This window comes from Microcaecilia unicolor, chromosome 4, assembly GCF_901765095.1.
Source record: "Microcaecilia unicolor chromosome 4, aMicUni1.1, whole genome shotgun sequence".
Classification (NCBI taxonomy): Eukaryota; Metazoa; Chordata; class Amphibia; order Gymnophiona; family Siphonopidae; genus Microcaecilia; species Microcaecilia unicolor.
In genome coordinates, this window is record NC_044034.1 from 322,512,374 (window position 1) to 322,529,819 (window position 17,446).

General features: G+C 42.2%; 1 protein-coding gene across 2 annotated transcripts in view; it reads right to left on the reverse strand.

Annotated features, from left to right (window-relative positions):
- Positions 1-1,353: 1,353 nt before the first annotated feature.
- BAG4 (BCL2 associated athanogene 4) overlaps positions 1,354-17,446 on the reverse strand; it is a 34,724-nt gene continuing 18,631 nt past the window's right edge. For both annotated transcript variants that reach the window (XM_030201943.1, XM_030201942.1), the window contains exons 2-5: positions 16,768-16,872; positions 14,186-14,452; positions 5,175-5,447; positions 1,354-3,001 (exon numbers count right to left, since the gene is read on the reverse strand). In XM_030201943.1, the coding sequence (XP_030057803.1) occupies positions 2,528-3,001; positions 5,175-5,447; positions 14,186-14,452; positions 16,768-16,872 (1,119 nt within the window). In that variant the 3' untranslated portion in view covers positions 1,354-2,527. The remainder of the gene's footprint in view (positions 3,002-5,174; positions 5,448-14,185; positions 14,453-16,767; positions 16,873-17,446) is intronic.

The following is a 17,446-nucleotide window of genomic DNA, read 5'->3' on the forward strand; positions in this document are numbered from 1 at the left end:
CTGCCCCTGGCAAGTCCAGCACCCTTCTGTTCCCTTCCCAGCCTCCCCTTACTGGGCCAGCACCCCACTGACTTCCTCACCCTCTCCCACCCCTGCCGCAGCACTTCATTTAATTCTGTCAGCGCTGCTGTAAATGCACAGTCTCCCACCCCCCGCGGCGGCGCTTACAGTTTGCTATGGCGCTGACAGCAACTCTACAGATGTGGCACTGACGTCCGACGTCCTGCTCCGGGGCCTTCCGCGTCCCGCCTCCGTAAACAGGAAGTTACATCAGCGCGGCAGAGGGAAGGCCCCGGAGCAGGACGTCGGTTCCGCATCTGTAGAGTTGCTGTCAGCGCCATAGCAAAGTGTAAGCGCCGGGGTGGGAGACTGTGCAACAGCAGCACCCACAGAATTAAATGAAGTGCTGCGGCAGGGGTGGGAGTCGGGAGAGGGTAAGGAACTGCTTCTGGGCGGGCCTGAAGCTAAACTGGGTGGGCCTGGGCCCATCCAGGCCCACCCATAGCTACGCCCCTGCTTTCACCATCAGAACTTTTTAAAATGTATGTAAAGGATATGCTCCAACTTAACTGTGAAGATTCAGTGATTGATAAACTTTATTATTTGCCTACTGGATTCAAAAAGCTTAATGATAAAGAAGAGGCTTCTGATGCAATAGATTTTTTTTGTGTTACATTTGCACCCCGCGCTTTCCCACTCATGGCAGGCTCAATGCAGCTTACATGGGGCAATGGAGGGTTAAGTGACTTGCCCAGAGTCACAAGGAGCTGCCTGTGCCTGAAGTGGGAATTGAACTCAGTTCCTCAGAACCAAAGTCCACCACCCTAACCACTAGGCCACTCACCAGATAGTTCGGATATATCTAGCTTTTTTGAATCCTCACAGCATCTATTTCCAAGACAGGGACTTTACTGGTGTCTTTTTCAAGGAAGAACATAAGGTATCTATTTTGAAAGCATTTTTCCCCCAAAAAAGTGTTTCTTTTATTGGGCAGAAAATTATGATTTTCCTCCGATGTGGCCAGACCAACTCAGTTGCATCAAAAGGCTTTGCTACAGCTTGGATCTTGTGTCCTGGCTGTAGGAGCCTCTTTTTTTTTTTGTTCTTTGTAAACATCTGGTCACATCGTAGAATAATTCCTAATATTTTTTTGGATCCCATTCATTTAAAAGATTTCTTGTTGGAAAAAGAGAAAACATGAGGTTTATTTATTTTTATTTTTTTTCTGATTAAAGAGTGAGGTTAAATAGGGTTATTAAATTTTGTTCTTCCATGCTACTTATTAAAGGTTAAGTAATTTGGATGTGTTATATGTAGCTTTTGGTTCTCCGTAAAGTGAACATATATGCCACATTTTCTTTGCTTATTGAGATGTATTTTGTAAGCATATTTCTAGTTATGTTTTCATTGTAATAGGTCAAAAAATATTCAATTAAAAAAAATCAAATAAAAGAGGTACTTACTGAGGATTGTGGGGAGTTGTAAAAACTGAGTTAAAAAAAACACCCAAACAAAACAGAATCATTTTGGTCAACTCTACACTTTTCAAGGAGTGTATTAAACAGAAGAAAACGCAAACCCATACCTTTTACATGGATTAACAAGATACAGGCATTGCTGCCACAGGACAATTTTGACACAGATTATTTTGACATTTATTATTAAATTGCAGTTTAAGAAGAAACAGAATGCTAGATATAGCAAAAGAACTCATGATGCTCAGTTATGGAACAGGTCCAAGGACATTTTCTATGCTGTACTTAAGAGGAAAACTGCTCAGCGCACGCTTACCCTACTGAAGGCCTCCACCCTAAATGCCAAAGCAAACTCCAACCCACCCCACAGGAAGCCAGCAAAAAGAGCACTGGCAGGAGCCCTTTGAGAAAAGGAAGAGCACTTTTTCTTGTAACTATTCAGTGGCAGTTGTGGGTCTGTTTGGGGCTTGCTGCCTGCAGGAGCTGTTCTAGTGGAAGGCACCCTTTATGAACACAGGGAGGCTCCTTCAAACCAGTGCAGTTTCTGCTGTTCTGGTCGGCAGAGAAGACTTCAGCATGGTTACAGTAACAGGGTACTAGCACAGGGAGGAGGACTTCAGTGTAAGAGTGTCAATCACATTCACCCACTTCTTAAAGAGTGCCCAGTGACTTTTGCACTCTGGGACAACAATCTGATCATTTGAATTCAGTCACAACAAAAGAAAATAAGTAGGTCATTTTGCATTGCTTTGATTCCTCTAGAAAATGGATGAAGATATCTTCTGGCCAGTGTGTTTGAGGAACTTTCTACAATGAAAGCACCTTGTTTGGCAGTGTCAGACTTTCATCTTTCTCAAACCAGTTTCTGGAGTGACTCAGGGTTCAAGACTTGGAAATTTCCTCTGCCTTCAATGGCCAATTTCCTTTTTCAATTTAAAGAAAAACTATATAGACAATTTATTGCTTCAGTCAGTGAAAGGGAGTCATGGGTACTGGGGGTGGGGGGGTGGGGAATAAAAAGTTAGTGTGGGTCTTTGGGAGAGCTGTTAGGTTTACAAAGCTTTTCTTTCCAGTTTCTCCAGGATTGCCTGGAGTTTCCTGACCGCATCCTTCCTAGCCTGTCGAACACTGTCTTGGCCACCAGTCTCCACTGAATCTAGCTCCAGCAGTTGCTTGGTGAGAAGTTCTTCCAGGCACCAGTAGGCCTTGTCAGTCTTCTTTCCTACAAATTCATCCACCTCCCCATCCAGGACATGAACCTGTTCCAGGATCTGGCTAATTTTTTGAATGCCTGGGTGGCTGCTTAGGGTATCAGGGGGGTGGATGGGTGTAGAATTCATGTCTTGGCTCACAGGATGTCTCCTAGGAACATTTTCATACAGTTGTGGTGAAGCACTATAATGTATTTTGCGGGGAGGAGGGGTTGGTCTTCGGTCATGATTAGGACCCATGTTTTGAGGATTGGTTTCAGGGTAATAGCTGGGTTGATTAATTCCTGGATCTAGCTTATTGTAAGAAGAGGGATCCTGAAAACAGAGAGGGAGAGAGAGAGAGAGAAAAAAAGCTGAATCACAAGACTTTTTCTTTCTTTAAAAAAGTACTTCGCTTGTGGGATATGCTTTTTTATTTAGGAAAGTGTGTCCCACAAATTTCAGCTAAACCTTACAAAAGCTTTTGCCCTTATGGCTTTATTCCCATATCCTTGCAGGCCAAGGGCTGGAGCTGCATCACCTCTACAGTCAGCTTAAGTTGGATGGAAAGGAGGGGATCTGAACCCCAAACCATAGCACATAGCTCTAGGGCTGGCTTTATCAAACATTTTAGCAGAAAATAATTCAGTATCAAGATTGCTTCTTTTTCCTGTTAGTTCTTGACACATTCCTCTTACTCCAAAGTTTCTCATTTTAGTTCACAAATATTCTCTTTACTGAGTCCAGAATAAGGTTAGACACTACTCCATCCACTGTTAAGCGAATGGGCCTAACATGCAAAAAAGGGGAGGGCCTAAATTTAAAACTAAAGTTAGGTTCCTAAACTTGTCACTTAGTTTCAGACAAACATAAGGCCTGTTATCAAGTTGTGCTAGCGGTTCCCGGTGGCAATGCCAACACAGCCTACTCAAACCAAATGGGCTTTGTTGGCATTGCCTCACCGAGGACTACTAGTGCAAGAGGCCCTAAGAATCCGAAAGATTCAGCTGAAAGTTCATTAAAAAATTTACCTCCCTGTGTACTTAGCCACATGCCAATTCCAAAACAGCCCAATAGTGCAGCTTAGTAAATGGGGGGGGGGGGGGGGGATTAGACATCTAAGGGGTCCTTTTACTAAGGTGCGCTAAATGATTAGTGTGCACTAAAAGCCATGCAGCCAATATTCCTAGGGGCTGCAAGGCATTTAGCATGTGCTAAATTTGTTAGCACACCTTCTGTCTCGCTGCACCCTACGCCTGGAATAAACTTCCTGAGCCCCTACGTCTTGCCCCATCCTTGGCCACCTTTAAATCTAGACTGAAAGCCCACCTCTTTAACATTGCTTTTGACTCATAACCACTTGTAACCCACTCGCCTCCACCTACCCTCCTCTCTTCCTTCCCGTTCACATTAATTGATTTGATTACTTTATTTATTTTGTCTATTAGATTGTAAGCTCTTTGAGCAGGGACTGTCTTTCTTCTATGTTTGTGCAGCGCTGTGTACGCCTTGTAGCGCTATAGAAATGCTAAATAGTAGTAGTAGTAGTAGTAGTAGTAAAAGGACCCCTAAATGTTACATTCTTAAATTCAGGCCTGCCATTAATTTGCCAACATTTTAGGGGCCTAATTTAGGTGTCTAGTGCTGAAAATTCTGTGGTAAGCTCAAACATTTTTTTCACCTTAAACTGACCCTCGTGGCCACCCACTTTTTTAGGCTTCTAAATGTAAGCCTAATAAAAGTAGAAGCATAAATTTAGACACCCAGACCTACAAAGTTTACAAACTGGTCAATTTAGGAGCTTAATTCTTAAAATTAGGATCCTAAATACTTTGAGTATCGGCCTCAATGTAATTACAGCAGATACTGGCCAAAATGGAACCATGATTAAGGGGTTGCTTTTAGTGTCCCCCCACTCCCTTTCAGAATCGGCTGACAGGCTTGACCACTTCCAGACTCAGAATTCCCCAGCTTGAAGCCCAGAGCCAAATGCCCTGAATACTTGGTCTTGCATTCACACCGCTGCTCATTTATGAAGGTCACTGGCAGAAAGTTATCAGCATCTGCTTCACTTAAATTTTGCAGACTGAGCAGGGAACGAGGTAGAACTTTAAAAACCTACATTTTACTGCAGAAATAATTAATATAAGGCTGAAAATGGAAGTGGTATAACAGTGATTTGAAGTGATCATGGACTGTATGTATTTATATATTGGTGGCAGCACTGCTGAATTAACATGAATAAGGATGAGTAACTACAAAGCTGCTGGTTCTTTAGAAATTTTCTCTTGGACCTGAAGTCTATTCCCAATTATAACCTACTGAGGAGAAGCTTGGAAGGGCCACCAGTCTCTCTCTTCTCTCCTCCCCCAAGCTTTTTGCCAGCTGACTCACCTTTTGTCTCCTTTTCTCCCCCCTGTACTAAGGAGAAGAAACTTTGGAACAGCTAATAAAATGATTCCAAGGACTCCAAGTAATACACATTTACTAAGAGAGTATCTTCCCCTACCCTTGAATCATAGGATGCAGGGGGCATTCCAGTGCCTGACCAAGACGATGTAGATCCTGTGGGAAATGAATTGGAGTGTGCATCACGAGGAGAAGCTGCTTGGGCAGGAGGCCAGGGATAATGCTGTTGCATGCCGTAAGCTCCGTGCTGAGGCCAGCCATCTTCCTGAGATCTCATGGGTAGCGGTGGTGGTGGTGGTGGTGGTGGAGCTTGCTGTGATATTCTAGGATGGGCATCTCCATAGGGGTAGGAGGACATACGCATACCTTCTGCCTACAACAGTAAGGGAAACAATGGGCAAACAGAGATTACGGATTATGCTCAGAATTGCAAATACCTACAGAGCTTCTATTGGGCACTGGATCATAGGTGGCTTGGGTCAGTTTTGAACTCAAGTCATTGGATCAGACTTGATGGTTTAGGTGAAACTAGCTGGTAAATTCAATCCCATTCCTAGTGGACAAAAGGCCAGAGTCCTACAAAACTAGTGCCATGTTGTGCCTACATTCATTCTTGGCTCTCTCATACAAGGGCAACAATTAGCTTTGCATGAAAATACTCCATTTTTACAGGAGATCTCTCCAGTGTAAGGTTTGACATGGAGGCACAGAGCATGCTAAGAAAGCTTACATTGGTTCTGCAGCTGTTTTACCTGTTCTAATGTGGTGTGTAGGTTGCACTGCTGGCTGGTAGATTTTCTTTAGATCAGAGAGGCAGTATATTAAGTAACAACAACAACAAAAAACAAACAAAAAAACCCAACAACCCAAACAACCCAAAAACTCCTAATGTTGTGTGTGTGTGTGGGGGGGGGGGGGGGGGGATACCTTTTCTGATTTTCTGTAGTTAATCAGTCAGCCCTTTTATTTTTCAGTTGTCCTCATGGGAAGCTGGATAAATAGTATGACTGCAATATTAATCCACTTAAAAAAGGTAAGAAATAGAAATAAAATAATACAAAACAGGTGATACCTCATTTAATTGTCTTAATACATTTTTGACTAGCTTTCAGTTGCCTAAAGAAAAATGACATTGCCGTTGAAAAGCAAGTCAAAAATTCTTGAAATTGCATCGACAAGAATTAATCACCCAAACCTAATAGGACACCTCAATGCAATCCTATTCTACAGACCACCAGGAAAATGGCAAGACTCCCAAACACAACTCACGGACTTCATCTCGAACAAATGTGTATCTGCCACAAACATCCTTATAATAGGAGACATCAACCTACACCTTGAAGATGACACCTCAACAGGCACACGAGAATGCAAAGAATTCCTAAAACTCTGGGATCTACATGCACCCAACACGCAACCAACACACGAAAAAGGACATACACTGGACATCATAACACACAAATTCGACCCGGACTCAGCTATCACACTTACTAACACAAGATGGACACCTACATTATGGTCAGACCACCATAAAGCAAATGTCTCTCTCTACTGGCAAAAAACACACATAAACACAATCAATAAACATGAGCGAACAACATACACCACGAGAGGAAAAATAGACCCCACAACATTTTGGCAACAGATCTACCAGAACGAATGGTCAACCAACGCTGACACCATCCAATTCCTCCAAGAATGGGACGATTTATGTACAACAACATTAGACAAAATTGCCCCAATCCAAACCAGAACATCACACAGAAAAAAAAATCAAACCCATGGTTCACCGAAGAGCTGAAAAAGCTTAAAACACAAGTCAGGAAACTAGAACGTGCATGGAACAAAAAAAAAGAGATGAACAAACACTAAATGCCTGGAAACTACTTCGGAGGAAATACAAATATACCATAAAACAGACCAAAAGACTACACAACAAGACAATAATAGGACCAAACTACAAAGACACACATAAACTCTTCTACCTTGTGAACAAACTACTAGACACCACACCAGTCACAAACAACAGCAAAGATATACCAGACGTTGACAACCTTGCGAAATACTTCAAGGAGAAAATTACACAATTAAGACTCAAAATACCTGCCAGCCCTACTGAATACGCCACACTCCTAGATTGTCTAGACCCAGAAGACGGAATATACCCAGCAGACAAAACCTGGACCGAATTCGAACTACTATCAGAAGACCACATCTCTGAAACACTTAGAAGATATGCCAAATCCCACTGCAAACTAGACATATGCCCAAATCACCTCATGAAATCAGCTCCTCAACAATTCATAATAGACCTAACAAACCATGTAAACTTCATGCTACAAAACGGACTTTTCCCAAAAGAAAAAGGAAAAATTTTACTCACCCCAATACCCAAAGACACAAAGAAAAGCGCAAGGGAAATAACCAATTACAGACCAGTAGCATCCATACCACTAATAACCAAAATAACCGAAGGAATGGTAACTAAACAACTCACCAACTATCTAAACAAATACTCAATACTGCATGATGCCCAATCAGGATTCCGATCAAATCATAGCACAGAAACAGTATTAATTACCCTCTTGACTAAATTCAAACAAATGATTGCAACCGGCAACAATATACTCCTCCTACAATTTGACATGTCAAGTGCCTTCGACATGGTAGACCACGGAATCCTATTACACATACTTGAATATTTTGGCATTGGAGGAAATGTCCTAAACTGGTTCAAGGGGTTCCTAACCCAGCGTTCATACCAAGTCACATCAAATTCAGCCACGTCTGCCGCATGGACACCTGAATGTGGAGTACCACAAGGATCACCTCTCTCACCAACTATCTTCAACCTAATGATGATCCCCTTGGCAAAACTCCTATCAAACCATAACCTCAACCCATATATATACGCCGATGATGTAACAATATTCATCCCTTTCAAACAAGACATCAAAGAAATCTTCAATGAAATCAACCAAAGTCTACATATCATGAACACCTGGGCAGATGCATTTCGTTTGAAACTAAATGCAGAAAAAACTCAATGCCTGATACTTACCTCCCAATACAACACGAATGAATTTACCGCTATAAATACACCAAAGCTAAACCTTCCAATCTCAGAAACATTAAACATCCTTGGAGTTACTATCGACCGCCACCTAACACTCGAAACCCATGCAAACAACACAACCAAAAAGATGTTCTACTGCATGTGGAAACTGAAAAGAATAAGACCATTCTTCCCAAGATCTGTCTTCCGCAGCCTAGTACAATCCCTCGTACTCAGCCATCTGGATTACTGCAACTCACTGTATGCAGGCTGCAAAGAGCAAATCCTGAGGAGACTTCAAACAGCCCAGAATACAGCAGCCAGACCAAAATATGAAAGTGCTAAACCCTTACGAGAGAAGCTACACTGGCTCCCACTCAAGGAACGCATTACTTTCAAAGTATGCACATTAGTACACAAAATCATTCACGGCGAAGTCCCAGCCTACATGTCTGAGTTAATCGACTTACCACCCAGAAACGCTAAAAGATCATCCCGAACTTTCCTCAACCTCCACTTCCCTAACTGCAAGGGCCTGAAATACAAGACGCTGCACGCATCAACCTTTTCTTACATGAGCACGCAGTTCTGGAACACACTGCCGCGGAACCTGAAAACGATCTACGAACAAACCAACTTCCGCAAGTCATTGAAGACACATCTTTTTGATAAAATTTACGGAAAGAACCAAAACACATAAAGTCCACACTCACTGTTCAGTAATACATCAATACATCCACTTATGAATTCTCAACCCCCTAATCTCACCACACTCATACCTCTACTCACAGAAAAATGTATACCATATGTCTTTTTTGTTATCATATAGTGCCCTTTAATTTCTCGTTGTTTCCTTCCAATGTTTTAATGTTCTTTTCCATTGATATATTCCTTAATGATACTTTGATTTTGTCTCGTTTAACTTTTCACAATGTAATCCATAACCTGATTTGTAACAAATTGTATTTCCATCATTCATAATATATTGTAAGCCACACTGAACCCGCAAAAAGGTGGGAAAATGTGGGATACAAATGCAATAAATAAATAAATAAAATATTGTTAGTCCAACAAAAAACAATATCATCTTATCCTCTTTTTTTAATTTTGCTTTATTTCTACTTATCATACTGTGTGCTCTTTAAATTCATCCTTCAGGGCTTGTAACATCTGTATATGGAGAAGTCCACTGCTATTAAGTGGAAGGAAGTTATCAGTCTGCAGAATTTACTCAGGTAACTGACAAAATTCCTTTGAAAATTATCCTAAACTGCCTCCACACTATTTAAGCCCTTTCAAATGCACTAAAGAATGGTAAATATTATTTTCTGGGAGAGGAAGACATCTTAAATGAGGAACTTAGCAAGTAAAATGTTAACACTACTATTGGATTATTGGTTCAATTATAAATTCATAATGAATGTGACTGTTGGGCAGACTGGATGGAACATCCAGGTCTTTTTCTGCCATCATTTACTATGTTTCTTTCATTTGTGAAATATTTTTGTACACTTTAATTATTCTAGGTTCATATCTTGCACACATTGCCAGTAAATCTCACTCGCTGGCCAATTCATCCTTGGCATCTGGATTTGTACCAAAGGCAATAGAGGATGAAAGTGACTTGCCTAAATTCCCTGGTTCTCAGCCCACTGTCCTAACCACTAGGCCAGTGGTTCCGAAACTTGGTCCTGGAGGCACCCCAGTCAGGCAGGTTTTCAGTTTATCCACAATGAATATTCACGAGATAGAGATTTGCATGCACTGCCTCCACTGTATGGAAATATCTCATGAATATTCATTGTGGGTATCCTGAAATCTGACTGGCTGGGCTACCTCCAGGAGCAGGTTTGGGAGCAATTGCACTAGGCCACTCGATTCAAAGCATGTGCCTGCACAGTCTCCCAAGTTCACCAACAACCTGCTGCTGTACTCAGAACTAGCCCAGCAGTTAGGTATGGACAAATATCATCAGATTTTTTTTTTTTTTGGGGGGGGGGGGACCCGGCCCTAGAAAAAGGGAACGAGACTATGGGAAAATTCAGACAATAAGAAAAATGGGGAGCCAAAAATACTAGGAGTAGGGGGCACGCAAAGAAGCTACAAAGTAGTAAATTTAAAACAAATCAGAGAAAATATTTCTTCACTCAACTTGTAATTAAACTTTGGAATTCGTAGTCAGAGAATGTGATAAAAACAGTTAGCTTAGCGGAGTTTAAAAAAGGTTTTGATTAACTTCCTAAAAGAAAGTCCATAAGGGAAAGGGAAATGGGACTTGATATACCGCCTTTCTGAGGTTTATGCAATTACATTCAAAGCAGTTTACATATATTCAGGTACTTATTTTGTACCAGGGGCAATGGAGGGTTAAGTGACTTGCCCAGAGTCACAAGGAGCTGCAGTGGGAATTGAACTCAGTTCCCCAGGATCAAAGTCCACTGCACTAACCACTAGGCTACTCCTCCACACATTATTAAGCCATTATTAAGATGGACTTGGTGAAAAATCCACCGCTTATTTCTAGGCTAAGCAGCATAAAATGTATTTTACTGTTTTTGGATCTTGCCAGGTAATTGTAACCTGGATTGGCCACTGTTGGAAACAGGATTATGGGCTTGATGGACCTTCGGTCTGTCCCAGTATGGCAACACTTATGTTCTTATGCTAGGGGTCTACAAAACCATGTTTACTTGCAGCCTAGTACAGTGTTACTCCAGCCTTGGCCCTAAGACAACAGCACCATGTGGTTCAACTGTACAATTCATCCTGTTGAAATCCTGCAATGACATCTGATGGTTTCATATCATATCACAAGTGATTTAAATTTGATTACTTAAAAAAAGAAATCCACACAAACAAACAACCAAAGATTGTTTGAGTGCTGCATCCTTCAAGCTGTCCCCTCCCCTTTCTCCTGCAAGTCAAAGATGCACAGCTGCAGAGACAGAACAGTTGGAAAGAATTCTATCAGCCATGCTGAGCATGCTTTCCCCATTTCTAATCAAGTCTGGAACTTGGAAACGTAGATTGATAAGACCAACAATAGCAAGGCATGCCTTCTTTCACTGCAAAGGATTCAGAAGCTTGCCCCACTCTCAAAGGATCAGGTATGGTCTTCTGTTATACAGTCACTGGTTGAGTCAAGGCTGGATTGCAGCAATGCCTTACATACTGCTCTGCTTCAGAAGCTTTTGAAGAAATTCAGCTTGTGCAAAATATGGCTGTGTGAGTGGAGTAACCTAGTGGTTAGCGTAGTGGGTTGTGGACCTGGGGAACTGGGTTCGATTCTCTCTGCAGCTCCATGAGATCCTGGGCAAGTCACTTAACCCTCCATTACCCCAGATACAACAGTAGTACAGTGTACTACCTAGACTGTGAGCTCAATACAGACAGACACCTGTCAAGTGAAGCTGTAAACCGCTTAGGACTATGCGGTATATAAATACTCAAATGAATGAATGAATATATTGTTATGAATGATTGTTATGATCCTAGCACTCCACTACTGCAAAGGTTTGCTGGCTCCCAGTTGAGTCTTACATAAAGGTCAAGATATTGACCCTGCTATTTAAGTCACAGAGGGGCTCATTTTCAAAGCACTTAGAGACTTACAAAGTTCCATAGGTTACTATGGGGTTCATTTTCAAAGCACATAGGGGTCCTTTTATTAAGCTGTGGGGAAAAAGGGCCCTGTGCTGGTGGAGGGGGCTGTTTTTCCCCGCACGCCAGGGCCCTTTTTCCTGAAGCCAGTAACCCCCCCCCCCCCAAAAAAAAAAAAAAAAAAAAGAAAAATGGCCACACGATGAGATAACTCTCACTGCATAGCCATGCAGTAGGGAGACTTTACTGCCACCCACTGAGGTGGCGATAAGGGCTCCGGCGCTAATCTGGCAGTAACCAGGCAGCTATTGGCGATGCCCGATTACCGCCGCACTAGCCATTTCAGGGGGTTTTCCTTTTCCCCCAGAAATGGCGCACGCTCGGGGCTGAACTATGCCAGCGGATGCATTGGGCAGTTGGTAGTCCCTAAAGAGTGAGCTGTAAGCCCACGTTGGGCTTATTGTTGCTCTGTAAAAGGGCCCCTAAGACACACAAAGTACCATAGGTTAATCAGAAACACAACCCTACTTTTTCATAGTTTGCTTAAGCATTATGGACACTGAACAGTATCTCAAGTAATATTTGTTTGGCTGACTAGTTTCCCTTTCTGAAAGCTGATGAACTCTTGGCTTTTTAAGCTGTGTTCCATAAAGGGCCAGATTCTGTGAATGGCATCAAATTTAGATGTGTCTGAAAAAAAGCGTGTGGCGCTATTCTATACAACACGACTCAAGTTACATGTTCTATGCAATGTATAGACTAACGCATAGGGCCAGGGAATTCGCCTACATTTAGGCTAATTTTCCCATTGGCATGTGAGTCCCTACCGCCACCCATTATGCAGGCAGTAAGGGCTCATGCGCTAACCACAAGGCTGTATCCTTGCTCCTACTCTTTTCAACATTTTCCTTGCACCTCTGTTAACCATTATCCAGGTCCAAGCAAGGGAATAGTGTGACCAGCAAGGCACCTCCAATAACAACAGCAAGACGAAAATAATGGTGGAAAAACTTTAGTTGTAACGTCCGACACGGCACCGTGTTTCAGCCAAGTGCATGCCTCAGGCGTTGTTATTATTATGCTTTTTTACCATTTATGTAATTTTTATTGCAACTCTTATATTTCTATACATTATTTGATCATATTTATATATAAGCTTTCTATGTTAATTACTGATTTATTTATTTGTCCTATATTGTTTTTGTCTTTTTATTTTACTTCAGGCCCCTGTGCACATGTGTGGGCGTCTTTTTTGACTGTTCCACCGGCTGCCTGCTGGTGTGAGTTCCTGACTACTGTTAGTAGCTAAGTGAAAGACCCTTGAAGACGCTTCATTTAGCGAAACATGATCATGTCGGGTTCTTCCAAGACAACATGAGCAGTTGATTCAAGTTGAACCTATACTGGAGGCTACAATTTAAGAAGAGTGCTTTCAAGCTTATTTTGCACTACTATAAAAGTTTGCAGCCATCCCATTGATTGATCTATGCCGGCTCCATGATTGCCCTTTACTAGAGACTGCTGATTTTTCGGCATTGGGTAAAGACTGATGAGTGGTTGAGTACCAGACACTTTGACATTTTGAAGGATTAAGACCATTGAATTGAATTTACGTGAATATGCAGTGGCGAGCTCATAACATACTTGAGACATTGAGCAGAAGGCTTTACACAGTATGAGGAAAGTGCTGTACAAGTTTATATAGAGGCATATTTTCAAAGCACTTAGCCTTCCAAAGTTCCATAGGTTTCTATGGAACTTTGGAAGGCTAAGTGCTTTGAAAATATGCCTCATAGTAGTTTCTATACAGTGTTTATATATATATTGTTTATGTGGAGTAATTTCACGTAATGTATATGTGGAATGAATGTGAGTGTGAGCATGTGGTAGGATGATAGAGTATATTGTAATATGATTACTTAAGATATTTAATAAAGATTCAAAATGTTTGATAATATTTTAACGGTTGTTTAATAATTCACAATAAATATGTATGAGATCTATTTGCATACTGCCTCCACTGAATGCAAATAGATCTCATGCAAATCCCCAGGGGAAATCTTGACAACCCAACTGGATTGTGGCCCTTGAAGACTGACAATGAGCACCTGACTGTACTTCCCTTCTCTAACCTCCAGTCTACTATCCTGAGAAACAGCTCCCTCCCCTGTTTTGAATATCTGGGTATAGCCAGGATAATGATCCAGGTAAATAAGGACAGGAAAATATCTATCAGCTCTGCCCCCAGACTATGCTGGTACTACCCAGACAGGGCTGGAGCACTCAGAGAAAATTTCAGTGGCACTATCTGCTGAAAATCCAGGTATGGCCCCTGTGAGCCGCACTTATTTGGGGAGGAGTCACTCCTCCCCAAATAAGCACTCCTGAATATCGGGCCCTTGTTTAAGAAGATCCTCAGAACATGCTAGTCTCTTCGCAACTATTGCTCCACTTACCTGATGGGCGCAGCAAGGTGGGTACACTGGCCCCTGGTTTCTGGGAGAAGGATCTTCCATAAGGCAGCTCTGGTGGGAATAGGGCCACTGCGAGCTGGCTGATGGGCCCCCAGAACTCTTGTATGCAGCTGTGGGGTCCATGTGATATGGAACTTGAGGATGTGCAGGAGAATAGAAGGTACTTGTAGGATACTGTTGGTTTATAGGCCCCACTGGAGAAGTGACATATGATGAACTGTAAACTCCATTGGCATATGGCTCCATTCCCTGAAAAATATGGAGGGAAAATTAAGTATACACAGCTAGCTGTGTCTTTCCTACCCGAATCATAGATCTTCTCTTGGTATCTTTTATCATACACAAAAACAGGAACAAACATAAGTACATAGGTACATAAGTAATGCCACACTGGGAAAAGACCAAGGGTCCATCGAGCCCAGCATCCTGTCCACGACAGCGGCCAATCCAGGCCAAGGGCACCTGGCAAGCTTCCCAAACGTACAAACATTCTATACATGTTATTCCTTCTTTGGTGTTTTACCCAATGCAGAAGCCAGCAGTTCGGAGAAATGCCCCAACACAGGTTAGTTACAGCCTAAATTCTTGACGTAGTCATTCTTAAACACAAGTGAATGATGCAGACAGAAATGCCATCTCTTCTGAGTCTTAAATATCTGGAGTCAAAGGTGACCAAGAACCAGTTTTATAAAGAAATTAATCTCTCAGATAAAAGGAAAGAATAGCATGGAGCACAAATCAGAAAAAAATGATCTGCAAAACATTCACAAGCTTAATTTCGTGCCTTTGCAGCTGATTATGTCCAAATGCATTTAAGCTCCTGCCTGTACCTGTTTACTCTTGGTACAGTCAGCAGGGCCCACCTAAATTGGGGAAACTAGTTTGTCCCTCCCTCCCAGGTATGGAAACATTACCAAGACCTTCCTGCTTGAAGTGCATCACCACACACATGAGAACACACAAGCTCCACTCCTAAACTGACCACAGATGCTGTAATTCAGCTCTGTGATCAGCCCTTTATACTAACAAAACAGGCTGCTAAATTGTCCCAGCCTGGCACTGAGTAGAGGTCAGAATGGTAACCAGGCGAGTTGTGAAATAAAAAGTTGCTTTCAGCTTGGGGAGGTGCTCCTTTGTAGCCATGGCTTGGTTCCAGACCAGCCTGCTTGTTTTCAAGAGCCGCTGCTGGAAGGCAAGCTTAGCCATGCCTTTGGAATGGAGTTTAGAGACAATATTGCACCTTCTATATAGATACATATAAACAGCAGTTCTTCCTAGGAGATCTTCACTACTCCTTTCTACTGGAGTGGAGGAGTGGCCTAGTGGTTAGGGTGGTGGACTTTGGTCCTGAGGAACTGAGTTCCATTCCCACTTCAGGCACAGGCAGCTCCTTGTGACTCTGGGCAAGTCACTTAACCCTCCATTGCCCCATGTAAGCTGCATTGAGCCTGCCATGAGTGGGAAAGCGCGGGGTACAAATGTAACAAAAATAAATAAAAATAAATACTGAATTTTCAGTCCTAACAGAGAACAGAACCTGCCTCCACAAACTGTCACTTCCTGATCAAGCCTACCATGCCTTCCTACCATCTCACCACTCCAAATTCATACGAAGGGACAGGAAACAAAACAAGTTTTTGTAACACGCACACACATGGAAAGAACTCCACGATGCCATCAAGACACATTTCATGATGCTGCATCTCTTGTTCACGCTGCAACTCAGCTTCTAACAGAGAGTGCAAAGCGTGGTACTCTGCAGAAAGATATCATCAAGGAGCAAGGCGATGACAAGCGACATTTTCTGTGCCTAGATACATCGTAGCTCCATACTTCTTACCGATGGTAGTAAAATTGATGGCTGCTATTGCAGTGTACTTTCTCTAGCCTTTGCTCTGCTACATTCTGGTAATTTCTTTGCTGACTACTAGACTAGATCAAGTTGAAATAAAAGAAAACATGGAATATTTTTCTTTGTCATTATCTTCACTGCCAACACCCCCATTAACTCTTGATCTACCGCAAGCAAAAAATTAAAGCACAAATTTGGAACTAAAACTGCTTCCCTAGAGTACAGCAAACAAATTCAGGTTTCCACCTTAAGCCCTGTAACATGCCAGCATCAGTGGGTTGAACTTCCTGGTGCCAAACTTGAAGCATAATTGAAAGAAAATTACAAACAAGGCTTCTTAGTCACACCTGCCCTTAGGGCTCCTGCTATTAAGGGAGATTAGCTTGGCAGGAAACCATTCCTTTGATGCAGAGGTCATAGCAGGTACAAACTCAGATTGTGAGCCCTCCTGGGACAAAGAAATATCCAGAGTACCTGAATGTAACTCACCTTGAGCTGCTACTGAAAAAGGTGTGAGCAAAATCTAAATAAATAAATAAATAAATAAGCATAAGCAGAAGAGATGCGCTTGATTAAGGCAGGAAGAATTATCAGTCTAAGCCAGGGGCCAGGGCTGGCCCGATTGAGTGATTATGTGTTTTGCAAATGGCCACTACTGAATTATGAAGGCTCACATCCTCCACAGGCCACTTGGTCTACAGCTGCACTGTACCTGGCCTTGCATTTCTGGTCCCACGGAGTAAGCACCTGGGTACGGAGCTGGAGGATGTTCTAAAGAGTTCCAGTAACCGGGGCTGTAAGCAGGGTAAGGCTGCTCCTATAGAGAAGAATAAAGAACACTACTTTAAACTCTCTAATCGCAAAACATTTGTTCTTAAAGGTCATATTTAAAGCACTTTTCACACTTCCCACTTTGTTGCAAAGTCCCTGAGTACTTGTCATCTGTGGATTTTGTATACATTTTCAGTGATGGTGCATGTGTATCTTTGTTATGGTATAAGCCAACCATCAGAATTAAATGTGTAGCATGATGTTGTGTTGGATCAGATACATATATATACACCAATATATTTGTGCAGCTTTAAAAAATATATTTTTGACACTGCAGCAGAGAGAATAGTTTCATTTCAAGCCCCTCTCTCTCCATCCCTTTTTCTGGGAACTTCTGATAGCAGGGATAGTCAATTACAAACACTTAACAAAGACAAAAGAGAGATATATAACTCTCTCTGCCCTCCCACCTAAAAAGACTGAACAAAAGCTTGACTAAGGTGGGTACCTGGACGCTCATCAGGACATCTCTGAAAACCAAAGACCCAAGAGACAGAAAGTCTGGAGAACCCATTGAAGACAAAGAACTCAGAGGAAAAGCATAAACAGGACATTTGCTT